At 45.7% G+C, this 27,174-nt stretch overlaps 1 protein-coding gene across 1 annotated transcript in view; it reads right to left on the reverse strand.

Moving 5' to 3' along the window:
• Positions 1 to 1,022: 1,022 nt before the first annotated feature.
• Positions 1,023 to 27,174, reverse strand: part of LOC121288962 (L-gulonolactone oxidase) — a 155,338-nt gene continuing 129,186 nt past the window's right edge. Inside the window, exons 3-12 of the mRNA XM_041207829.1 lie at positions 25,988 to 26,113; positions 24,380 to 24,474; positions 19,561 to 19,651; positions 18,112 to 18,297; positions 9,859 to 9,966; positions 8,364 to 8,440; positions 6,349 to 6,498; positions 2,085 to 2,249; positions 1,454 to 1,544; positions 1,023 to 1,151 (exon numbers count right to left, since the gene is read on the reverse strand). Coding sequence (XP_041063763.1) covers positions 1,023 to 1,151; positions 1,454 to 1,544; positions 2,085 to 2,249; positions 6,349 to 6,498; positions 8,364 to 8,440; positions 9,859 to 9,966; positions 18,112 to 18,297; positions 19,561 to 19,651; positions 24,380 to 24,474; positions 25,988 to 26,113 — 1,218 coding nt within the window. The remainder of the gene's footprint in view (positions 1,152 to 1,453; positions 1,545 to 2,084; positions 2,250 to 6,348; positions 6,499 to 8,363; positions 8,441 to 9,858; positions 9,967 to 18,111; positions 18,298 to 19,560; positions 19,652 to 24,379; positions 24,475 to 25,987; positions 26,114 to 27,174) is intronic.

A 27,174-nucleotide genomic window follows, 5' to 3' on the forward strand; every position in this document is an offset into this window, starting at 1 on the left:
CCACTTGCCTGGATGAGTGCAGCTCCCACAACACTCAAGAAGCTCGACACCAATCCAGGACAAGGCAGCCCACTTGATTAGCACCCCTTTCACAAACATTCATTCCTTCTACCACCAACGCACAGTAGCAGCAGTGTGTACCATCTACAAGATGCGCTGCAGGAACTCACCAAGGCTCCTTGGACAGCACCTTCCAAACCCACAACTGCTACCATCTAGAAGGGCAAGAGCAGCAGGCACATGGGAACACCATCACCTGTAAGTTCCCCTCCAAGCCACTCACCATCCTGACTTGGAAATATATCACCGTTCCTTCACTGTCACTGGGTCAAAATGTTGGAACTCCCTCCCTAAGAGCACTGTGGGTGTACCTACACCACATGGACTGCAGCGGCTCAAGAAGGCAGATCTACCATCACCTCAAGGGCAATTAAGGATGGTTTAGCCAGTGATGTCCACATCCCATGAAAAAATTAAAAACTGGTGAACTGCCTTCTTGAACATCTCTCCCCTCAATCCCAATCCTCCGTTTTTCCCCATTCAGCCATTGACTTTGAGGGGAATGAACTAGTACTGGAGGAAGCACTGACTGACTCTCTGGGGTGGGGAGGGAGACAGAGAGACACACTTAGCCCAGGCTAGTGACTGGGTATATCCTGTGAATGAACTAGATATTCAGTGAGCAACTCATTGAAAGAATTACGCCATGTTGTTGAGCAAGGGTGTTGTAAAGAATGTTGTAAAAAAGGGTGCCTGGTTTATATAAATAGTTTTGACGAGGAATATTAGGACTCAGCACTGTCCTTCAGTGCTGTGTTTTCAGTGAGAGATTAGTGGGAAACACCGTCTTGTGTGAGGTTTCTTGACCATGTCACTAAGTGACTTCTTGCAGACTCTTCCTAACCAGCTATTGTAATAAACGGAGAGAGAGGCAAGAGACAGAGACACAGCAACTGGAACCACCTGAACAAGTTCAACAGCAACCTTTACTATTGGAGAAATGAGTGACAAATTCCAATCTCTTAGAAAAAGGTCTTTTCCAGATAACTGTTGAGGAACATCCCAGAAGGATCCAGCTCCTCACGGATCGAGCAGAACTTGTGGAATGCTGGGTATATCTTCTCAAAGTCCTGCCGTAGGTAGCTGTGTGCCTGGATTATTAATAGAGAAGGAGAATTAGGGACTTGGACAGATAGAAATGTTGAGTGTAACCCTGAGTTCAGAAGAATGAGAAGTGGTCTCATTGAGAAGTACACAATTAGCGAGCTTGACAGGATAGGAGCTGTGACGCAGTTTTCCCAGGAGGCTGATGATGCTTCAATTATTGCGTATGCAAGGCAGAGATGGATAGTTTTTTGGATGCTAAGACAGTCGAGGTATTTGCTTTAAATCTAATGGTAGCCCTCAGTCCCACAGCCTCGTTTTATTGGGAAAGGCACTTGTCCCCACTCACCTTTGCCCAGTGTGGTCTTCCCCCATTCTTTTTCATGATCTCCTCGTATATTGCCCAGTACGTCTCCCGTGGCACTTCCTTACCATAGGGCCTGTGAGAGAAAAATCTCATCAATCACAACCTGACTGCATCACCGATCACCAGCCAAAGGGGTCAGGGATCTAACTCAGAGCACAAAGACATCAAGTGAGACAGGACCCTCCACCCAGCATCACTAAACATTGTCCCCTCTGCCGTGACAAACATTTTCCTTTCCAGAAGACTTCACTCTATCAAACTCCGAGACTCACACGAACTGGACAGTACCAGACAGGAGTTACTCTTTACTTATTACCCACAGGGTACACCTACAGGAGCTGACATTGAGACACACACACAGGCTGTGCAGTAACAGACAGAGGTGAATCATTGGAGAGAGAAACAGAGTTAATGTTTCTGACGTGAAAAGTTAACTCTTTCTTTCCACAGGTGCTACCTGACTTCCGAGTATTTCCAGCACCTGTTTTTATTTCAGATTTCCAGGATCCACAGTATTCAGCTTTTTGGGCATTCCTTGGTTTAGGGACAGTAAGGCCCCTTTTAGTCTACACTTGGCTGCTGTTCCCTCCCCCATCCCCACCATCCAACTTACCTGTACATGATAATGTTCACGTAGCAGCTGTCTTGCTTGTAACAGGGGCTGAGCAGAATATCGTCAGCTCGAACAAACCGAACTTCCACCGGGAAATGTGCTTGCACGTTGGGATTGTTGTCCAGCCAGTCCTTCAGCTGCTCCAGAGCTGTCCTGGTCTGCTTGCTGTTCAAAACACCAAAAGCTGATCAGCAGTGAAATAATCAAGATTTCTGACCCCCTTCCTTGTCCCCACATTCCAGGCTGTAACACAGTGTGTACAGAAACTGGATATCAAAGCTGACACAGTGAGGTGTGAATATAGAATTCACAGAGAAACTCGTTTCACAGAATAACAATTGTTACGATGCACAAGGAAGGCCATTCGGCCCATCGTGTCTGCACCGGCTCTCCAAATGAGCATTATGACCTACTGCCATTCTCCTGCATTTTCCTCACACCCCTGCACATTGTTTCTATTCAAATAATCATCTAATGCCCTCCTGAATGCCTCAATTCAACCTGACTCCACCACACTTCCAGGCAGCGCATTCCAGACCTGAATCACTCACTGTGTGAAAAAGTTCTCTCTCACCTCACATTGGTTTCTTTTGAAAATCACTTTAAATCTGTGCCCTCTCGTTCTCGATCCCTTGAAGAGTGGGAACAGTTTCTCCCTGTCTACTCTGTCCAGCCCCCTCATGATTTTGAACACCTCAATCAAATCTCCTCTTAGCCTTCTCCTCTCCAAGCAGAACAGTCCCAACCTCTCCAACCTATCCTCATAGCTGAAGTTTCTCATCCTTGGAACCGTTCTTGTAAACCTCTTCTGCACTCTCTCCAATGTGTTCACATCCTTCCTATCATGTGGCGCCCAGAACTTTGCACAATATTCCAGCTGAGGTCTAGTGTCTTATATAAATTCAGCATAACCTCCCTGCTCTATGCCCCTATTAATAAAGCCCAGGATACTATATGCTTTATTAACTGCTCTCTCCACCTGTCCTGCCACCTTCAATGATCTATGCACATATACACCCAGGAACTTCTGCTGCTGCAGACCCCGCCCCTTAAGAATTGTCCCCCTTATTTCATATTGTCTGTCCATGTTCTTCCTGCTAAAATGCATCACCTCACACTTCTCCACATTGAACTATATCTGCCACCTATCTGCCCACCTCACCAACTTGTCTATGTCCTTTTGAAGTTCTACACCATCCTCCTCACAGTTTACAATGCTCCCAAGTTTTATAACATCTGCAAACTTTGAAATTGTCCCATGCACACCAAGATCTAGATCATTAATATATATCAGGAAAAGCAAGGGTCCCAATACTGACCCCTGGGGAATTCCACTACAAACCTTCCTCCAGCCCGAAAATACCCATTGACCATTACTCTCTGTTTCCTATTACTCAGCCAATTTTATATCCACGTTGCTACTGTCCCTTTTATTCCATGAGCTATAGCTTTGCTCACAAGTCTGTTGTGTGAAAGTCCATATGCACCACATCACCAGCATTACCCTCATCGACCATCTCCGTTACCTCTTCAAAAAACTCCAGTAAGTTAGTTAAACGTGATTTCCCCTTTAGAAATCCATGTTGGCTCTTCCTTATCAACCCATATTTTTCCATATGACTATTAATTCTATCCCAAATAATTGTTTCTGGAAGCTTCCCCACAACTGAAGTTAAACTGCCTGGTCTGTAATTACTGGGCTTATCCTTACAACCTTTTTTGAACGTGAGCGTAATGTTTGCCATTCTCCAGTCCTCTGGCACCACCCCTGAGTCTAGGGAAGACTGAAAGATTATGGCCAGTGCCCCTGCAGTTTTGACTCACTTCCTTCAATATCCTCAGGTGCATCTCATCCGGTCCCAGTGCCTTGACAACTTTAATTACCGACAGTCTATTCAACACTTCCTCCTGATCAATTTTGAACCCTCCTAGTGACAGAGTTTCCTCCTCTGTCACCATGATCTGGGTAGCATCTACCTCCTTGGTAAAGACAGATGCAAAGAATTCATTTAATACATCAGCCATGGCCGCTTCCTCCATGGGTAAATCCCCTTTTTAGCCCCTAATCGGCCCTATTCCTCCTCTTACCACCCTCTTACTATTTATATACCAATAGAAGACTTTGGAATTCCCCTTTATGTTGGCTGCCAGTTTTTTCTCATAATCCCTCTTCGCTTCTCTAATTTGCTTTTTCACCTCCTCTCTGAACCTTCTGTATTCCTCTTGGTTCTCAATTGTATTTTCTACCTGACACCTGTCATAAGTGCACTTTTTCTTCTTTATCTTAATTTCAATCTCCTTTTTAATCCAGGGATCCCTAGGTTTGTTTGCCCTACCTTTCCCTTTTGATGAAATATACCGTCACTGTGCTCAAACCAATTCTTTTCTAAGGTAGCCCATTGTTCAGCTACAGTTTTTCCCACCAACCTTTGCTTCCAGTCTATCTGGCCCAGCTCCGTTCTTGCCCCATTGAAGTCGGCTCTCCCCCAGCTAATTATTCTTACCCTGGACTGCACATTGTCCTTTTCTATCATCATTCTAAACATTACAATACAATGATTCCCTATATGTTCCCTCACTGACACTTGATCTACTTGGTCTGCCTCATTTCCGAAAACCAGGTCTGGCAGTGCCTCCTTTCTTGTTGGACTGGACACATACTGCAGTAGAAAATTCTCCTGAGCACAAGCTAGGAACTCTTGCCCCTCTCCACCCTTTACACTACCACTGTCCCAGACTATATTTGGGAATTAAAGTGCCCCATTATAACTACTCTGTAATGTCTGCATCTCTGTAATTTACCTGCAGCTTTGTTCCCCTATTTGGTGGTCTGTAGACTGCACTGAGCAATATAATTGCTCCCTTTTTGTTCCTTAGCTCTAGCCAAATTGATTCTGTCCTTGACCCTCTGGGACATCCTCTTTCTCCAGCACTGTAACACTCTCCTTAACCAATACCACCACCACCCCTCCTTTCCTTCCTTTCCCATCTCTTCTGAACACCTTGTACCTGGGAATATTTAACACCCAGTTCTGTCCTTCCTTGAGCCAGGTCTCTCTTACCGTCACAACATCATACTTCCACATGGCAATCTATGCCTGTAATTCCCCAATTCTATTTACTGTACTCCATGCATTCACATATATGGAGTATAACCCTGATTTAGACTTCATGACTTTCTCCTTCACCTCCCTCCCTCCGCCTATTAACTTACTATTCTGCATACTGGTGCTATCTGTCTCTCCCAGTATTTTGTGCACCCTGGTATTCCTCTCCAATATTTCCTCTTGGTTCCGACAATCCTGCTGAGTTAGTTTAAACCCTCCCAATAGCACGAGCAAAACGACCCGCAAGGAACTCAGTCCCAGCTCTGTTCAGGTGCAGCCCGTCCGGTTTGTACAGGTACCATCTCCCCCAGAGCCAGTCCCAGTGCCCCAGGAATCTAAAGCCCTCCCTCCTGCACCATCTTTCCAGCCACACATTCGTCTGTCTTATCCTCCTATTTCTGAACTCACTTACACATGACACTGGGAGTAATCCGGAGATTACTACATTTGAAGTCCTGCTTGCTAATTTTTGGCCCAGCTCCCTAAATTCTGACTGTATCCCCCTTCCTACCTAAGTCATTGGTACCAATGTGGACCAAGAGTTTACACAGGAATAGGAGGAGGCCATTCAGTCCCTTGAGTCTGTTCTACCATCCAGTTGGATGATGGCTCATCTGCTTTTTAACTCCATTTCCTTTCCTCGGTAACAACCTTACCTGTCGAATAATCAACACCAGGAGTCACAGAATAAGAGATAGGCTGGGGGGTATGGGGAGGTGGGGAGGTGGGGGGGCGGGGGGGGGGGGTGGGGTGTTGGGGGGGTGGGGGCGTGCGGGGGGAGGGGCAGAGAGAAAGACACACAGAAAGAGAGTGAGACAAACAGAAGGGGCAGAGATTGGCACCCCCAGGGGCAGGTTGAGAAATGAGATGGACCGAGAGAATGATAGTGAAGAGAATGGAGAAGATTTGAATGGGAAGGAAGGTGAGAGAGAGAGAGGAATAAAAAAGAAGAGACTGAGAGGGACGGAGAGAGATTGCAGAGCCAGACAAGAGGGCCCCAGTCGGCAGATAGGCAACAACTGGGAGGTGGTACATGCGAATAGCCCAGACAGACTGTATGGAGCAGGTGCTTGTAACAGAATGGCCCTGAGTACAGACAGTGCAGGGAGATGGTGCTTAATGGGGCTGGACCTGACAGGGTACAGAGTGATGCTTACATGGGAACAGCCCAGTCCGACACGTGTTGTTTGAAGAGACAGTCAAAGTTGAAAGCCTTATCACTACGCTTGACCTGCTCGACCTTTGCTGAGTAAAGCAGCCAATAGAAGAAGCGATTGATCCAGGGCACTAGGCGGGGGAAGAAGGCACTGTATAAGAGGTCAGAGGGTCAAAGGTTAACATAGGAATGACAATGACAATTAATTTTACATCAATCCACAACCAGTGAGAGTCAAAGACCTTTCAGGATGTTCAAGAGGCCAGAACTCAAGGCATTTTTTTTTATTCGTTCATGGGACATGAACTAGACCAGCATTTACTGCTCATCACTAACTTCCCTTGTTCAGAGGGCACTTAAGGGTCAACCACATTGTTATGGGTCTGGAGTCACATGTAGACCAGGTAAGGACAGCAGGGTTCCTTCCCTAAAGAGCATTAGTGAACCAGATGGGTCTTTACAACAATGGTTTCATGGCCATCATCAGATGTTTAATTCCAGATTTTTAAAATTAAGTTGAAATTTCACCATAATGGGAATTGAACCCCGGTCCCCAGAGCATTATCCTGGGTCTCTGGACAATGCCAACACCTCCCCCTGATACAGATATCTCTGAGAGTAGTGAGACTGGGCAGAGGTAGAGCGGGGTGAGGACATGGAGGGATTTGAGTGGAGATGGGTGTGAGGCTCCCATCCATGGATCCCTTCCTGTCCCAGTGATTCTCTGCAGGTGGAGGTGTTCCCTGAATCTGGGGGCCATGTACAGGGAGAAACCCTCAGCTTCACCTGACTGAGTCACACTCAACAGATACAAAACTCGCGATTAAAGGAAACAGGGGAAGAAGATGGTGGCTGAAGTACCTAGGGTCTGTCTCTGGTCAGCTTGAGATCAAACACTCCTCTCACATTGCCTCTTGTGGCAGGCTGTGTGTGACCATGTGTGAGAGACTGTGAATGTGTGGGTGTGTGGGGGTGGGGGGGTGGGGGGGTGGGCTTGGGGTTTGTGTGAGAGTCTGTGTCAGTGTCACGGTCAGTGTGTGTGTGTGGGGATGTGTGGTGGGCTGGGTATTGGGGGGTGTGTGTGTGTTGGATTGTGCGGCTGGGTGTGTGTCTATGAGCCCATCATTCTGTATCCATTCTGTATTGGTCAAACCAGTTGTAATTCCACAGTTGGATTTTTGGGGAGATTATTACGGGTGTTGCACTGTAATGCTCCACCAGAGGGCGGCGCAGTACCAGTGTCGAATGGCCTTCTCCTCCTTCCCTCACTTCAGAGATTCACACTGTGATGGTGCAGATAGTTTAGCTCAGGATAGGATATTTACATTAAATATGGACCTTTCCAACTAAAACGAATGGCTTTAATGTCTCAAAGTGTAATCAGACAGAATCTGACACTGAGCTACATGGGGAATAATTGGGCAAATGGCCAAAAACTTGGTCAAAGTAGCAGGTTTTAAAGAGTGTCTTAAAGGTGGGCAGAGAGGTGGAGGGGTTTAGGGAGGGAATTCCAGAGCTTGGGGCCTCAGGCAGCTGAAGGCACGGCTGCCAATGGTGGGGCGATGGGAATCAGGGATGCTCAAGAGGCCGGAATTGGAGGAGGGGGGGGGGGCAGAGATCTCGGAGGGTCGTGTTGGTTACAGAGGGAGGGCCAGGGAAAGAGTTGAAAATGAGGCTGACAATTTTAAACCTGGGCTTTACTGGGATAGGGAGGCAAAGTAGGCCACTTAGCACAGGGGTGATGGGTGAACAGGGCTTGATGTGAGACACGATATAAACAGCAGGGATCTGGATGGGGTCAGGTTTATGGAGGGGAGAATGTGGGACACCGACCAGGACATGCAGCACTGGATTAGTCAAGCCTAGGGGTAACAAAGACACCTCCACTATCTGCATGATTCCCTCCTCAGTTCTGTCCACAGATGCTGCGTGGATTACATGTTTGACAATGAGGAGGGGTCAGTGACCTTTGACCTGGGCTCCAAGTTGACGTGTTTGGCTGTGATTTGGACTGACCTGATCCACAGTAAGAACTCCAGCAGGTAATAGCCAATGGCATAGTTCCACAGCCAGCTGGAGCTGGTTTTAACCGGCTGTAACACACAAAACAAATGGCACCATCAGAGCTGTCCTAACACAAGGAAATAAACACAGGACACACACTGTTCCATTGGGAGGGAGGTCAGAGTCTCCTCTTCCGCAGACACATGCTGCCAGAAATCCTGTGGGAACCTGGACTCTGTCAACATTGCCGACAGTACCAGGATTCTCAAGTGGACCTGCTCTCTTTCTACATCCTGCTGAATCAGTTCCATCCTCATTGCTTGCTCTAGAGTGCATCGATCAATGCATGAATCTTGTCAGTGACCACTTGGCTTGACCACAAAGGATATCACATTGCCTCAGTCTCTCCCAACTCATAAGCCACACTCAGGCAGTTCCAGTGTTGGGAGATGGACAGGAGATAGGGGAGGGTTGCTGGGGTAGTGACTTCAGTAGCAGGATCTCTGGTGGATTGGTTTCCCTCTCTAGTACCGAGTCACCGTGACAACCCAGCACAGCCCAAAGTCCGAACCTGAAGTGTTGAGCTCTCTCTTTCTCTCTCCTTCACTGAGTGACAGGTGGACAATAGAAAAACAAGGCCAGTTAGCTTAGGAATACAAAGATAAGAACAAGAAATAGGGGCAGGAGTAGACCACGTGGTCTGTCGAGCCTCCTCCACCATTCAATAAGATCATGGCTGATCTTGGACTTCAACTCCACTTTCCTGCCCACTCCCCATATCCCTTAATTCCCTCAGAGACCAAAAATCTGTCTATCCCAGCCCTAAATATACCCAAAGAGGGAGCATCCACAACCCTCTGGGGTAGAGAATTCCAAAGATTCACACCCCTTTGAGTGAAGAAACATCTCATCTCAGTGCCATGTGATCACCCCTTATCCAGGATTGGATCTCCCAACAGGCAATCAACCTCTCAGCATCTACCCTGTGAAGACCCTTCAGAATCTTGTATGTTTCAATGAGATCACCTCTTATTCTTCAGCCCAATTTACCCAGTCCCTCATCATAGGACAGCCCCCTCATCCCATGGACCAATCGAGTGAACCTTCACTGTACCGCCTCAATTGCAAGCATATCCTTTCTTAAATGTGGAGGCCAAAGCTGTGCAAATAGTGAGTTGAAGAGTTAGCATTCACTAAAAACATCAATAAGGTTGCAGCATTTTCACTGTAGGATCTCACGGTGAAAATTGTTCACTCTTGTAGTTAATACAAAATAAACCGAATATCTTCCTAGTGTTGTTTTCCAGTCCATCTCATACTAAGAAAGCAGCACGCACCAGCTCGTGTGACCTTCCACCAGTGAGTATAGGTATTATCCTGGATTGTGCTACTGACTCAATAAACACTCCAGATCAACAGGGACATGAGGTCCACTTATGGAAGTGACGAATGATACTGAAGTTCAGAGAATATCCAGTACAAAACACAGATAAGCCCTCTCCTCTACCTTGTCTGTGTGATCTGCGTAGAGAACTGTGACCTTATCAGTGTGAGGAAACCAGAAGAAACGGAAATATTCCGACTGTTGCAGATGAGTGTCCAGATCGTTCAGAACCTACCGGAACAAGACAGAAGCAATGAGTCAGTTATTTTACAGGATTAATATTTACCCTTCAACCATCGGCACTAGGATGCAGATTATCCGGCCATTTATTCCATTTCCCTGTGTGTGGGAGCTTGCTGTGCACAAATTGGCTGCAGTGTTTGACCTACAATGATAAAGGGGCTGACATATCAAGAACAGCTAAACAGGTTAGGCCTTTATTCATTAGAGTTTAGAAGAGTGAGGGGTGATCTTATTGAAACATATAAGATTCTGAGGGGGCTTGACAGGGTAGATGTTGAGAAGATATTTCCACTAGTGGGGGAATCTTAAACTAGGGGACATAGTTACAGAATAAGGGGACACTCAGTTAAAACTGAAATGCAATGAATTTCTTCTCTCAGAGGGTAGTGAATGTCTGGAATTCTCTACCCCAGAGAGTTGTGGAGGCTGTATCACTGAAAGTATTTAAAGAGGAGGTAAATAGAGTTTTGAAATATTGGGGAGTTGAGGGCTATGAGGAGCTGGCACTAAAGAGGAGCTGAGACCTGGGCCAGATCAGCCATGATCTTATTGAATGAAGGGGCAGGCTTGAGGGGCCGAATGGTCTACTCTTGCTCCTATTTCTTATGTTCTTATTTTCTATAGGACAGAGTGACTGCACTTCAAAAACACTTCATTGGCTGTGATATATACTGATGGCATGAAGGACCTTGTATATACAACCAATTATTTTCATTTGTACTTCCATATGACTGACCTGAGATTAATTGGGTGGGTCATGTGGTGTGGAGCATTGGTACAGATGTGGTGGCCTGAGTGACTTATTCTAGTATTGGATCATTCAATGGTTTACACAATCTGTATATTTGGACCAAATTGAAATGTGTCAGGTGCTGTCACATACAACAAATTTCTAAACTAGGAATCATTTTACAACCTCGATGGTGAATTGTGGTTTCAATCCCAATTATTTTAGCAGTTCTAAAATCTTGACCATAATCTGATCGCTGTTGATTTATGACATTCCACTGCGTTTGGTTCCAAATATCTAATCACACCTCCGACTAAATAAAGATCAACAGACAAGGCACCATCGAGTTCTTGATGAATTAAAATTCACATCAGCTCACTGTAACCCATCAGAAGTTTCTAGTGACCTTGTCAAAACCTCAATCTAAATATGCTATCATTAACAGAACCACCTTGCGCCTAGCTGTAATAATCCATTTTCAATTCTACAGCCACACTCGGTGGGTATGGTTTAAAATGAAGATTCCAACATTCGTTAAAACATTATACTCTTAATAATTATTGCAGTCCAAGGGGATATTTCAGAATCGTTATTTCCATTAGAAACTTATAACTCACATTAGACAACATCAACAAAAGTGGGAATTGTGCTTTAACAATCTCATCATTCAAATTGTGACTGAATTAAGAGTATTTTAAACCATCTATTAAGAAATATTTTGTGCTGTAGACCTGATGGTACAGTGCTAAAGAGTGTACAAGGACAGAGGGACCTGGGAGTTCATGTGCACCAGTATCTGAGGTGACAGGACACATTGTGAGAGGTTAGCAAAGCATATGGGATTTTGGGCTTCATAAATAGAGGCATTGAGTACAAAAGTTGGGAGGCTAAGCTGAAACTTCATAAAGCTCTGGTTAGGCTGCAGTTAGGGTCTTGCATTTAGTTCTGGTCACTGCACTTTAGGAAGGATGTGAGGGTCTGTGAGAAGGTGCAGAGGAGACTTACCAGAATGGTTCCAGGGATGGGGGATTTTAGACACAAGGTTAGGTTGGAGAAGCTGTGGTTGTTTTCCTTGGAGCGAAGGAAATCAAGGGGAGATTTATAGAATGTATATGATTATGACAGGTTTAGACAAGGTAAATAAAGAGAAACTGTTCTCATCAGCTGATGGTACAAGGATTAAAGGGCACAGATTTAAGGTTTGGGGCAAGAGATGCAGGGGGAATGTGAAGAACAGTTTATTTACGCAGTGGGTGGTGATGATCTGGAGCTCGCTGCCTGCGAGGGTGGTGGAAGGAAAGATGATCGATGATTTCAAAAGAAAATTGGATGGGCACTTGAAGAAAATAAACTTGCAGGGATATGGGGCCAGAGTGGGAGAATAGGACTGACTCTACAGAGAGCCAGCATGGACTTGATGAGCTGAATGGCCTCCTCATGTGCTGTAGTGACTCTTTATGAGACAGGATACAGAACTACGAAGGTTAGGAAGTTGGAAGGAGTGTACACAGACTGGGAGCTAATACTTTCCATAAAACTTGCAGAGAAATAGAGCAGAAGAAATTCAATGTGAAAAATGGAAAGCTGTTTTGGCAGAATGTCATATCGACCTGAGCCTGCGGTACAATGAGCTTCAACAGGTTTATGTGGGTCACTATCCCCAGGGCACACACTAGAATAGTGCAGACAATTAGAGGAGCAAATTAACAGAGCACCACTAATAGGGAGACAACAGCGAGATGTGCTTCATTGAGCTGGAGTGAGTGAGAGACTGACGCTGCCTCACAATAAATATTTCTGATTCTTCAGATGAGATTCTCCCAGAAAGACATCTTCCCAAACACAGGAATAAAACAATAACAGCACACAACTTTAACACCAACACTCCGGTTCCCACTCCAGCTGAGAGAGAATGAAAGGCTTACGAGGTGCCATCAATTCGCTGAGATAAAAACAAAAACAAAGAACTGCGGATGCTGGAAATCCAAAACCAAAACAGAGACAGAAATACCTGGAAAAACTCAGCAGGTCTGGCAGCATCGGCGGAGAAGAGCGCAGTTGACCCTTCATCAGTCATGAGGACTCGAAACGCCAACTGTGCTCTTCTCCGCCGATGCTGCCAGACCTGCTGAGTTTTTCCAGGTATTTCTGTCTCTGTTTTTGCCATCAATTCGCTGTCTGTTAGCAGGAATGATGCAGTTAATTAAACACAAACATTCTGTTTGAAAGAATGATCACAACTGAACTTTAATTGAATAGGGAGCCACAGAGAGTGACTGACAAGAGGAGAGAGGACTTGATAGATTTACTCACATGTGTCTTGGGTGTCAGTTCCTGTCCATGTACATAAAGTGAGTAAAAGGGAAAGAGATTGATGAGAGTACCAGTGATTGATTGAAGAGAATATCAGGGTGGATTGGCTGAAAGGAACCAGCCCCTTCTACAAAGGGCTGACTAAAGATACAAACATATAAATGCCAGCTCTCAGGCTGAGCTTATCTGAGATTCCAGTCCGATCTCAGCCCCGTTTCGTAAGGCAGAGGAGAGGGGTAATCTCTGCAGCAACCATAACTGAGGTGGACCCAGGACTGGCTCGGGGTCTGGCATCATATCTCTTAGTTGCGATTGCTGGGCCACAGGTGAAGGAAGGTCAGGGACACGTGCCAGTAAAATAAAGTTGGTATTTGGAGAGATGTAACTGCTCAGATCACACAGGAAGCTTCCTGAAAAGGAGCAGGGGTGATTATACCATCCTATTAATCAGTAGCAATGAGACAGCAGACAGCTCATTAACACCATCCATCACTCAGACAAATCCCTGCACCAATTATTAGTCCTTTCCACTGTCCCACTTGGCGTTTTGCCATTTGATGTAAAGGAGCTTGGTGTGATGTGTGTAGCTCTATCGCAGTGTGAGCCTGGGTGAGATGCTCTCAACCTATTGGATCACTTTATATCTTTTATTCACACGCCGTTTCAGTCAGTGTAAATGTCAGACTGGAGATGCTAGATTTAAAATACAGAAAATGCTGGAAACAAAAAGCAAGAAAGTTATATTAAATCTGTATAAAACACTGGTTCAGTCTCAACAGGAGTATTGTGTCCAGTTCTGGGCACCACACTGTAGGAAGGATGTGAAGGCATTGGAGAGAGTGCAGAAAAGATTCAGGACAATGGTACCAGGGATGAGGAACTTCAGATATGAAGATAAATTGGAGAAGTTCTGAATAAGGGTCATACGGACTCGAAACGTTGATTCTGTTTCTCTCTCCACAGAGGCTGCTGGACTTGCCGATTATTTCCAGAACTTCCTGTCTTTATTTTGGATTTCGAGCAAGTGCAGGACTTTGCTGTTGTTTGGTCATGTGCGATATTTGGTTGCAATGTAACACTGGGCAGCAGCTTCTTCATGTCTGTTGTCCGGGATGCTGAGATTCTGATCTCGGTTTGATCTCTGAACTGATCTATTGCTTCCTCAATATTTAAGGACACAGGGATGGGAATGGGGACAATTCTCAGCCTTTGAAAATCATCCATCATTTTGTTGGTTATGGGGAGCTCCATCTTTTCAATCCCAGGCTTTCCTCCACATCCGGCAACATTCTTACTTGCCAGGTGAGTACCAGCGCCTTGACCTGTGGGAACACTCTCCTGTTGAAGATTTGTCTTTCTGGTGCTCCACACTCTCATTACCCTCCCCCGAATATCGTTCTTCACTTTTCTTTTAACCAGCTTAACTTCAGTTCGAAGATTGTGCTCTGCATTTGTTAGAATTCCCTTCTTAGAATCATTAACTCATTGAATCACAGCACAGAAGGAGGCCATTCAGCCCATCATTCTGTGCTCGCTCTCTGAAAGTTTTCTTAATTTATTCCCATTCTCTTATCTTTTCCTCAAATGCTTTTCAATGTTTTCTTTCTGAACGTTCCGTTCAAATGCTACTTCTGCTTCTTACTTCCACCATTCCTTCTCGCTATTCATTCATTGATCTTTTGATGATCTCCAATCTGTGTCCCCTCATTACCCACTGCCAGATTTTCTGTCAGTGTGGGGGGTAATTGCCAGTGGGTCAATGGGCACGTAAAGTTCTCAGCCCCATTTTTTGAGACCTTTGTTGTTCCCCCATTAACCCTGACAATCAGCCACTGGGACTTCTCCACCCCGCCCACAATCCGGTTTACTCCTCCCTCACACAAGGTGACCCAATCCATAGACAGAGGTAACTGAACCAGCTTCAAAACTCCACAAGACATGGGACAAAAGTCCACTCCACTGGGCGTTTTGGTCTTTGGCGGCCAACATCTGGACCTGATGAGTGGTGTGAATTCAGCTTGCATCACTCCCCTCTCACATTTTGTTAATGGAGAGAGAGAGAGAGAGAGAGAGAACCAGGCCCAAGATACAGGGTTGGAACTGACTCTCACTCCAAACCCTCAGTACCACTTTGATTAAATCGGAGTGTAAGAGTCGCTCTTTGTGTTTTACCTAATGATTGACTGATGATCTCCCTCAAGGCCCAAATTGTTAACTTTAATGAAAGATCCAATGTGCAGCAAGGTCTAGGAACTAGAGGGAGTTTCACGAACAGAGGATGACAAAAGGTACACAGATTGGAAGATGTGCGTCTGTCAATCAACAGCAGAGCCAATGATATGGGTGATGCTGCTATTGATTTCTCTACATTTTGTTATAATGTTAACTATTTGCCTGTTAAGTGAGGAAGTTTAAGTCAACTTAGACTCAGTGACAAATGAACTGTTGAGTTAAGATTGATCTTAAAGCAATGGTCAGTTTAGTTGCTTCAGTAAAACCAAAGGTTTGTTGTAAGTGTTGCCTTTAGGAAAATTTTAATTACCATGTTAATTAGTTTGTGATGTCTAACATTCAATGTTTACCGGCCCTATTGATTTGAGGAATAAATTATAAATCCTCTCAACCACTCCACAGAATGGGGGAGGGAGAGTGCACTGTAGGATCCCATGGACTGGGGAGGGCCAGTCACGGAGTGAATTATTTGTTAACATACAGCAAAAGTCACCTGGAGTGGGAATAAGTGCCTGGATCCGAAAGCTGGGTTTCGATTTCGCCATTGCTGCTTAGTCTGAGAATCCAAATGCTTCTTATTGAACAGTCTGTCTGGGATTAGCTGCCTGAAGAGAAGGGAGGAAGGGAGGGAGAGGAGGGACGGAGGAGTATTTTATCCCTTCTGTCCACTCCTCCTGTTCTCAACCTGTGGACAATGACATTGTCACTCAGGAAACTGCTTGCCAGGTTTCAGTTCCCCTCAGTGACCAGCCCCACAGAAACCCACTTAAAATCGGATGGATTTAAAGATCTATGAATTATTCAAAATACTTTTAAAAGTAGCAAGGCTGCACCAGCTGTGAAATAAAAACTGAAAACTGCCCGAGGCAGACACAGCTTGTGTTGTTATGGTGACGGGTCTGATATAAAGCTCTGCTTGCCTTACACCCACTTACAGATCTATCTGCAGGAATCTCAGAGATTTGCAGCCTGGACTTTCTGAACTCATCGTCAATTAACTTCATCCTTAGAATTTGATCATTTCCCCTTTGAATTTCTTTTCCAGTGAGGACGCGTTCATCTTCCTAAGTCCTTCCTCAGGAAATCTGTACACGGCTGGATCTTTTCCTGTGTCCCTGCATTATATCAAAGCCCATTTGTAATTTTATTGACTGCCATGCAGATATACCACTTTGATAGAAGGTACAACCACTACCATCTAGAAGCACAAGGGTAGCAGATAGATGGGAACACCACCACCTGAAAGTTCCCCTCCAGGTCACTCACCATCCTGACATGGAAATACATCGGCTGTTCCTTCACTGTCGCTGGGTCAAAATCCTGGAACTCCCTCCCTAACAGCACTGTGGGTGTACCTACACCACATGGACTGCAGCGGTTCAAGAAGGCAGCTCACCACCACCTTCTCAAGGGCAATTAGGGATGGATAATAAATACTGGCCCAGCCAGTATTCATGAACAAATAAATAGAACTTCTAAAGTGCGTCTCACCGTATATTGCATAGTGGCTGTTGAGGTTAATGAGTTGGGGAAGATTAAGCAAGAAGAAAGGCCTCACAGCATTTGACAGGTTTATGCAGGGTCTTTAAACTGAGTGAGGAAGAAAACTGAAGATCCCAAAGAATTGGAGTTGTAGAGGTTGAGAGATCAGTGAGTGATGGAGGAGCTGAGTGTACAGAGATAAGCAGTAATCCAGAGGTGGGGGAGGGGTGAGGTTGTGGTACACATCTGGAAAGAGTTACATAGTTAAACTGCAGATGTTCCATCAAGTTTCTGAAGCATGTTGGAGACATCGACAAGAATGTTTCTGCACCTGTCCTTTATTTACTTTGAGCTGTTGGTCTCAGGACCCTGGAAATGGGGTCTTCATAGTGGATTATTTACTATGGAGATTTATCTGAATAAGATTGAGTTGAGTTGAGCTTGTGTCAGACAATTGCTCTGCCTCTCATCCCGAGTGGGGAAGATAGTTCCAAAAGGCTGTATCACCACTCGATCAAAAGGAAATTTCCCCTCTTTATTACTCTCATCTCACCAGTGCATAGTAACATAAGGGGATCAATCCTTACAGCCCAGGGGTGCGTTGAAGCAAAATGCACCAATAACCCTTTATACTAGAAGGCACGACCTGGACAGAATCACAGTGAATAACCTCTCACCTCCTGCCAGAGAAACAAGCCGTTAGTTCCAGACTTCAAACAGAGTCTCCATCAGCACGGACACTGCATCCAGTCACCAGGGACAGTGAACACACCCAATGGTGTTAGACAGATTACCTTCTCTAAAGGGCATTAGTGAATCAATGCAAACAGATACAGCTCTCAAATTATAAAAATAAATTACTGCAACACTATAATATCACAAGCTACAGTGCTGGGTTCCAGAACCCAGCAACACATCTGTACAGTATATCAAGTGGTGGCCTGTTACAGGTCACTCAGGGAGTCCAAGTTGCTGCGGCAACATGCACTTTTCCATGCATGTTGTAGTCCGGAGCTATGGACAGTGATGGTGGAGGCTCCAATTTTCTTTCCATCGCACGGCTGACCAGGAGCCTCTCCCACTCTTACCAACTGCTGTTGGCGTGTGTTGGAATGATTTGCAGGTTGATATTCAAAGGTTTGACCACATTGTAAACACATCTTCCTTAGATCAAGTGGGACTCGAACCCAAAGTTTTTGGCTTTGAGGTAGAACTCTTAGCTACAAGATCTCCCAGGATAGCAGATAGCTCAGACCGAATATCCACCACGGAGAGTTTGTTACTAATATTAACCAATGTGCTGATACCGCGAGCCGAGTCACCAACACACACTCACAACTCACCATTGATCCCAGTGATAATGAAAGATAATGTACCTCGGTGAGGGTTTTTGGGAACTGTTGCAGGTGAATTTTGAAGGCTGACACACACTGTATGGTAACATTTAATACCACTCCCAGGGAGCCGAGATGCAGACGAGCGGCCTGGAATATCTCACGGTTCACGGTGTCAGAACATTCCAGAGTATCTCCTGCTGCCGTCATCAATGTCATTGTCACCACCTGAAGTAAGTAGAGCTAAGTTAGGAGTGCTCGTTAACTGTTGGTTACAAAGCTGTGAGGGTTGACAATTGATACAAAACTTGGAAGAGCTTAAAGTGCTAGATGAAAATATTTGGACAGAACAGAGCTTGCATTACATTCCTGAGTACTGCCTGGATACTGGCGTGGAAGAAATGTGAACCATTGGGGCAGAAACACCAAGAGCATCTTTGGAGGCCAATAAACATCAGCCCATGGTTCAGGATAGGAACATAGGAATTGGGTCAATGACAGAGCAAAGATCCTTTCAGTTCACCTCTACCATCTTGTTGGTCACGTGACACAATGAAAATGGAGTCGTTGACTAATTACAGTGATTAATCTCTAGCGGTTAATCTACAACATTCCTGGGAATGATAATATAGTGGTTATATATGTTACTTGTCAAAGAATCCAGATGCTTAGACCCATAATCTGGAGATATGAGTTCAAATCCCACCACAGCAGCTTTAATTAAATTAATAACTAAATCCAGAGTTTAAAAAAAAAGTTTCCATTGGTAATGTTAACCATTACCAAATTGTAATGAAAAACCCCATCTGGTTCACTTTAGGGAGGGAAATTTGCCGTCCTTACTTGGTCTGGCCTACATGTGACTCCAGACCCATAACAATATAGCTGGCTCTTAACTGCCCTCTGAAATAGCCTAGCAAGCCTCTCCGTTGTTCAGAACTTGGCTCTGCACTGTGTTATTAAGGATGGGCAATAAATGCTGGCCTTGTCAGTGATGCCCACATCCTTGAATGAATAACAGGCCCAGACACCTCCCCACCCCTGTCACGGAGAGTTTGGGAACTGTGGGCCCAAAATTAACTGTTCCTCCCAAACCACAGTCACTCCACGTCATGTCTCAAATTACTCATCTACTGTTTCCCAAAACATTATTTTCTGAAAGCAATCTAATTTACATTGAATGAGTCAATACTATCAACTCCCTAAGGAACCTGCTTCATAAACTGGTTCTGATGAAAGTTCATATAACCCGAAACATTAACTCTCTCTACTTCGCCGCAGACACCGCCTGCCCTGCTGGCAGTTTTTCTGATTTATTTGAATAGATTGTAACGAAGGCAAAACACACAGGAAGCTGCTTTCTGTGTCCGAGATGATAGCCACATGAGGAGTTACTCCAGCTCCTCAGGTTTGACTCCTACAAGCCTGACAACATAAACCTTACATTAAAGGTCAAGGATTGGGGCAGATTGCCCTGAAAGGAACTGGTACCTGTGTAGCCAGGATGCCATGCTGGATGCCAGTGTTGTGGGTGCCAGTTCCTATCACACCACCAAGAGTCACATCAGATACAGCACCAATGCTGAAAGAGCAACAAGCACATTGTTAGGGCAAACACAACCTCATTAGATCAGACATGAACTGCAGCAGGAGGTTAAGGGGACAGGTGGGTGAAAGAAGCCTTGTGTTTGCTTGAGTTTAGCAGGTTAAGGGGTGATTTAATCAAGCTGTAAAATAGTGAAACTGTTTCCCCTGGTGGGGAAATCGAGAGCAAAGGGGGAACAATCTTAAAATTGGAGCCAGGCCTCTGAGGAGAAGGCTTCTTCACACAAATTGGACTGGGAATCTGGAACCCTCTCCTCCAAAAGGTGACGATACTCTGGGGGCTGGGTGGGGAGGGGTGGGGTAGGGGGGGTGTGGTGTGTGGTTCAGCTGCAGCTTTCAAGTGTGAGATTGAAGGATTTTTAAAAATGCTAAAAGGTATTGGAGGATTCAGGAAAAGTCAGGTAACATTGAGGAACACGTCAGCCATTCGATCTGACTGAGCAGGTTCAAGAGCCCCAAATACAGACGGAAATCCCACCCCAATATCTAAATCCAACAGATTAAAACAATCTGGAATGATAAAACTATCATCGATTGTTGTAAAAACCCATCTGGTTCACTAGTCTCCTTTAGGGAAGGAAATCTGCTGTCCTTACCTGGTCTGGCCTACATGTGACTCCAGGTCCTTCCCCCCAACCCCAGCAGATGTGGTCCTGCTCTTAAAGGGCAGTTAGGGATGGGGGCAACAAATGCTGGTGTGTCAGGTGCTCACATTCAGTGAAGAATTAATTTTTAAAAACACACACACACACCAAATGCACTCGGGAACATCCACATCAACACAGATATACTCACATACAACTGAACATAATGAATAACAGTGTCACAGTCTCCAGCATTCAGTCTAAACCCTGACCAGGTTCCCATCCCCTCCTGCAGATCAATATTTACCGTCTGTGTAATCCCTTAGCCCTTATGTAGGAACATGATGTACTGCATAGTTATCAAGATTGATCAGTGCCCAGAGGTTCTACAGAATCTAACAGCGAGCAGAAATCACAATTTATCACATCTTATCTGAGATGATCTTTGAAGCACTTTGTTTTATTGACTGGGCAGTCAAATAGATTGAAGACGCAGAATGTAGCCAAAGTGTATTAGTAGCGAGCTGTGTATACTGGCTGTCCGTAACTCCCGGCTGGTGGTGACTCTGAGGGTTATTGCACTGGCCACAACTCTTGCCCCACTTTCACCAGGCATTGTCATCCCAACCTGCATTCACCTCTCACCTGATCGGTTCTCCTCCTCCCCCACACCCTCGAGAGATTAGCTCTGCTGGGTCCCAAAGACAGGGCCCCCTCTAGGTAAATTACTCCAATGTCCATTATTCAGGTTTAACCCACTTGGCTATTCCACTATGGGAGGCATAGTAGATGAGCCCCATCTGGAAGCTTCTGGACTCTGTTTTCGAGCGGGAACTTGAACGATCTCCCTCTCTACACCCCTGGCCTCTGCTGTCCTTTGCTTACCCACCCCTCCCCCCACTGAGACCAGGTTGGACAACACTCATCCCTTGCATTTGGACTCAGTATTGAGTTTGCTGATTTCAGGAAGGTGTGTGTGTCTTGGTCTCTGAGTGTGCCTATCAGGCTGGGGGTCTCAGGGCTATGAGCCTGATCTCTGTCTGTAGACAGCGCTGCCCAGTGACCACATGTGGGGACAGAAGCTGGTTCAAAGTGATGCCTACTGTGTTGGAATTGCACTATACAGACTTATTGTCTGGGGTGATTTCTCCAGCCTCTTGATGTACAAACAATAATGGAGAGAGAGAGAGAGAGAGAGAGAGACTTAGAGTCCCCTGATAATGAGACTATAACAGAGGAGCTGTCAAACACACAGCAGTCCCTGTGGGTGGGGGAGCTTTTTACTGCCTCACAAGCCCTCGCTCACCACTCTCAGTTTTCCAGTCTTGTTGCCAATTTGGGTTGGGGATGATTCTGGAGGTTTCACATGACTTCACAGTCTCCCCAACACAGCTGAGCAGTTCTTTCCACCCCCTCCCCAATAGTTAAATGGAAATGCCCAAAGAATGTCAAGCGATCATGCAACACGTGTCTAATATCCCTTATGAAAGTACTCCCCGGGTTTTTACATACAAACTCACCCAGGATATTAAACTGCAAACCCAGGAGACTCCAGGACTATCCTGGAGAGTCGGCAGCTCGATTTCTGCCGTTCTGATGTGCTGGAGCCCAGCGCGGGGAGCGAGGGATTGGATCGATTCTGGTGCTGTGCTCCCTGCTCCCAGCTATTGAAACCTTTGGGACATTACCCACTGGCCTTGCTTAGTAGTGGGGTGGGGGCAATGCATTCCCAGCGCAGAATGAGCAGGCTCACAGTCGCCCCGCCAATATTGGGATATTAGGCTTTTTTTACACCCACAAGATACAGGGCATGGAGCCAGGGAGTCCATGAAAAATTAACAGCATCCCCCTCAGAGTGAGTCCCAACACTGCCCCCATTCCGGCCTTCACAAACTCCCCCCCCAAAAACTGCCGCTCAGTTGTAACTCAGTTGTTTTGTCAAGAAGTTATTGGCCAAAGTCTGTCATTAAATAACTCATGATGTTGTACAGGTCTTGCAGCAAGCAGGCGATGAAACATTAACAGTTATTTAATAACTTTGTGGTGAAACATTTTTAACTGCTGACTGAAGTGTTCTGTCATGACTGTGATCATTAGTTCACAATATTTTATTGGGGCTGTCACCCCCAGTGGGTTATCCTGGGTTTTAATCATTGAGTTCAGTGTGAAAAACACATTATTCACATTCACTGAATCAAACGCTCCTATTGCAGCAAGCTAGTTAATCAACAAGATTTCAGTGAGGCTGTAATGACAGAACCACGAGCCATTTATACATTGCACATCACTCTTGTAAACAGTCTTGTTGCCCGATCAAGGTAACGTGTATCATTGAAATTGGATGACATGGTTGTTTGAACCCTGACTTCTCAGCTCTGGGATGTGGCTTTGAACATAGGCCCCTGTACTCCCCCCTGAGAAAGGGGAGGAAGTCTCATTCTGGCAGCTGCTAGAGTCCAAGATGAGTTTGAGTCTGGGACAGTCACATGTCCAGTTGGGAATAAGTAGGAGTTAAACCTGGACACAAACTGACACTGTGCAGACTAACAGTCAGTTCTCATCATATTTATCAATAAGCTGGATGAAGGAGCTATATATTTACATATAACTATATATATAATATATATTTATATACATACACATGCACTTACAGGTCAGGCCAAGTTAGGAAACACTGAGTATTATATAAACCAGAGGACAAAATTACTAATGGACTGAGATAGATTAAGTAATTTGGAGAAACTGGCAAATAGCATTTAATGTATTAAGTGTGAGGTCATCCACTTTGGGTAGACAGTGACCAATTGGAATATTTTCTAAATGGTGGGAGACTAGAAACTGTGGAGCAGCAGACAGCAGGTACACAGATCAGTAAAAACTAGAGCATATGTTCAAAAAGCAATCAGAAAGGCTAATGGGATGTTGGCTTTTATCTGAAGGAGACTGGACTGCAAACAGGTGGAAGTTAGGGTTATACAAAGCTATGATTAGACCTTCTGTCGGGGTAATTGTGCCCAGTTCTGGGAGCTGCACATCAGGAAGGACAGTTTGATCTTGGAGAGTGTGCAGCACAGAATGAGACTCAGGACTAAAAGGGTTGAATTAAGAGAGCAAGTCTCATAAAACTTGGCTGGTATTTCCTTCAGTGTGAAAGGAGTCTCTGCTTCAGTCACCAATGGTGTAGTAGTAATGTCACTGGACTAGTAATCCAGAGACCCAGGTAAATAGTCCGGGGACATGGGTTAAAACTCCACCAAAAGAATGTGGTACATGGGGCAGGACTGTTGCAGTGGGCAGGCCTGGGAATGGTCAGGAAGCCGACTGCTGCCTGTGAGCAGGCCCCGACCTCGAAATCTTCCATTTAATTCTTACTTTAGTGGCCTTAATAGGAAGATGAACTGTCGGCGGGTGCGTGACGGTGTTGGAAGTGTGTCCGGCCGACTGACTGAAATATCGCGTGAGCGACATTGGGACGCTCACCCAACACCATCACGCGTCATTTTACACATCTGCCAGCTTGGCTAAAAATTCTACCCGTAAAGCTGGTCTCTCAGTGGTGGTGACCATACGATTATCGTACTACTTCAGTAATGTCTGAAATCTGCTGTCTAAACCGGCACTACAAGTGACTCCAGGCCCACAGCAATGTGGTTGACTATTGACTGCCCTCTGAAAGGCAAGCCATTCAGTTCCAGGGCAATTAGGGATGGGTAACAAAGGCTGGCCTTGCCCGTGACGTCCACAGAGTGGCCAACCCTCCAGGATTGGCCGGGGGTCTCCAGGAACTGAAGATTGATCTCCAGGACACTGCTGTGTGATTGGGACATTGATTTTTTTTTTGGTAAACATTTCTTTGAATATTTCTCTTTACCAGATAGAGAAATATTGAAAATGGGGTAGAAAAAAGGCTGTTGTCTGACAGTTAAGTATCATCTAATTGGGTAATGAGGCTTCTTTCTTTCCAGTTGGTGTAGGAAGGCCGAATGTCACAAGGGAGGGATGTGTTGGCCGACCAATGGCTGGAGCATGGGAGGCAAGTTATGTGATGAAACCTCCAGGAATACATTTGATCACAGTTGGGAACCCACATCCCATGAAAGAATGAATTAAAAAATACTCACTTGGACAGAGCCAATCCAAGTGTGGCTAATTCTTCATTCAAGTCAGACAGCATCATCCCCGCCTCAGCTGTCACCTGTTTTCTCTCCCTATCCACCTGCAAGAAAAGAACATCGATCAGCGATCTACTGCTCTGGTCTGGTACGGTGCAGCCAAAGGAGGAAACCAGTGTACTTCCAGGTCAAAGGGCCCAGATGAGGCCTGGGTTTGCCCCCCTCCCTCCCTCCCCAGCACCCTCCCAACCCCCACCCCCACCTTGCCTTGAAGCCGCAGGAATGGAATCGGACACCCGAGTTGGTGAGTTGGATTGACAATAACTAACAACTCTGGCAATAGGTGGGACAGAGCTCTCACGGTCACATCCGAACACCGCCCAACATTTTAACTGTTACCCTAACATTAGCTACCTTCTTTGTCACTCTTTGGAATTCTCTCCCTTAGCGAGCAGTGGAGACCGGGTCAGAGGCTATATTCAAGGCTGAGTTAGAGAGGCTTTTGATTGACCAACGAGTCAAGGCTAATGGGGTCTGGCAGGAACGTGGGGTGAAGGCCACAGGCAGACCAGCATTGATCTTATTGGCTGCTGGAGCAGGCTCGGAGGTATAAAAGGATTCTGACGCTGTCAAGCCTTTCCCCAGGAGGCTGATAATGATGTCGGGAGACCACCCTGAATGAACCTGAGGAAGGGAAGTAAGTGGTCAGGATGGGGTCACAGCAGGGACATGGGGAGGGGGTGGGGTGTCCACCTTGATTCACTTCAATTGGGAAGAGCAGCATTAGAGAGATCCAGGTATCTGACTCTGGGACAGGGTGGGCTGTCCTTCACTGACTAAAGGGCTCTCCTGAAAATTGAATTCCCTTCAACTCATTGCAATCCAAGGGAGTTGACATTGAGAATATGGCACAGGCCTTTTGGCCCAGCTGGTCTGTGTTGGTATTGATGCTCCACAGGAACCTCCTTCCCCCACCCCCACCCCAAACCCCAACCCCAATTCTCGTCCCATCAACATATCCTTCTTTCTCCCTCACATGTTAATCCAGCTTCCCCTTAAATACATCAGTGCTATTGGCTTGAACCACTCCATGTGGGAGCGAGTTCCACATTCTCCCCACTCTCTGGGTAAAGACGCTTCTCCTGCATTCCCGATTGGATTTATTAGTGACTATCTTTATATTTCTAGCCTTATATTTATTTCAATAAATTAAAGAACTCGAAATGGCCACCCCTCAGCCTTCTCTTTTTGAGGGAAAAGACCAAATCTATTCAACCTTTCCTGATCATTATAACCACTCAGTTCTGGTGTCCATTCTAGTTATTTATTTTTATTACCTTCTCCAGTGCCTTGGTTTCCTTTTTTTAATGTGATGACCAGAACTGTTCACTGTCCTCCGAGTGTGGAGGTTATACTAAATGGTTTTAGCTGCCATGTTTGGGCCACATAACATTAAGATGTGTTAATCTCCAGTGCGGAACAGTTCGTTCACAATGAGTCCATCTCAGGACCCTCTACCCTGAGCGGGTGCTCAGAGCAGGTCACCTGGGGTATTGTAGGGCAACCTGGGTGGGGATAGCAATGGAATCTGTTTTGAAATTGCCGGTTACATGTTACCTGGAGAATCCGGTTAAGCTTGTTGAGCTGGATGAGGTAATGGTCACTACATGCAATGTCAGAGGGAGAATGTCCACAGCCCACAACCTTCACTCGCTTATTGCGCTGTTTGGCAAGTTCCAGGATCTGCGGAATGAGAAACATTTAACAACCATTTAACCAACATCTCCAAGTCAGGAGCTGCCAGCTTGGGACTGGCTCCCACAACCTGCTACTTCCAGCCAGAGCGGACACTCACAAGAACACAACGGAGACATGGATCTCAGAGCTGGGAAATTGGAACAAAGCTGGAGAGACTGGGAGCACCGTGCCCTTTCACACTGTTGATATTCTGTACCTCTCTGTTCCAGTGTGTATATCCTGTATCCCACTGTTCCTCAGTGTGTGTGTGTCCTGTAAATCTGTTTCTCAGTGTGTGTGTCCTGTAACTCTGTTTCTCAGTGTGTGTGTCCTGTAACTCTGTTTCTCAGTATGTGTGTGTCCTGTAACTTTGTTTCTCAATGTGTGTGTCAAGTAACTCTGTTTCTCAGAGTGAGTATATCCTGTATCCCACTGTTCCTCAGTGTGTGTGTGTGTCCTGTATCCCGCTGTTCCTCAGTGGGTGTGTGTGTCCTGTATCTCTCTGTTCCTCAGTGTGTGTGTGTGTCCTGTATCCCGCTGTTCCTCAGTGTGTGTGTGTGTCCTGTATCCCTCTGTTTCTCAGTGTGTGTGTGTGTGTGTGTCCTGCATCCCTCTGTTTCTCAGTGTGTGTGTGTCCTGTATCTCTCTGTTTCTCAGTGTGTGTGTGTGTGTGTGTGTGTGTGTGTGTGTGTGTGTGTGTGTGTGTGTGTGTGTGTGTGTGTGTCTTCTGTATCTCTGTTTTTCTCAGTGTGTGTGTGTGTCCTGTATCTCTTTGTTTCTCAGTGTGTGTGTCCTGTAAATCTCTGTTTCTCAGTGTGTGTGTGTGTGTGTGTGTGTGTGTCCTGTATCTCTCTGTTTCTCAGTGTGTGTATGTGTGTGTGGTCCTGTATCTCTCTGTTTCTCAGTGTGTGTGTGTGTGTGCCCTGTATCTCTCTGTTTCTCTGTGTGTGTGTGTGTGTGTGTGTGTGTGTGTGTGTGTGTGTGTGTGTGTGTGTGTGTGTGTCCTGTATCTCTCTGTTTCTCAGTGTGTGTGTGTGTGTGTCCTGTATCTCTCAGTTTCTCAGTGT

Source organism: Carcharodon carcharias, chromosome 2 (assembly GCF_017639515.1).
Source record: "Carcharodon carcharias isolate sCarCar2 chromosome 2, sCarCar2.pri, whole genome shotgun sequence".
NCBI lineage: Eukaryota > Metazoa > Chordata > Chondrichthyes > Lamniformes > Lamnidae > Carcharodon > Carcharodon carcharias.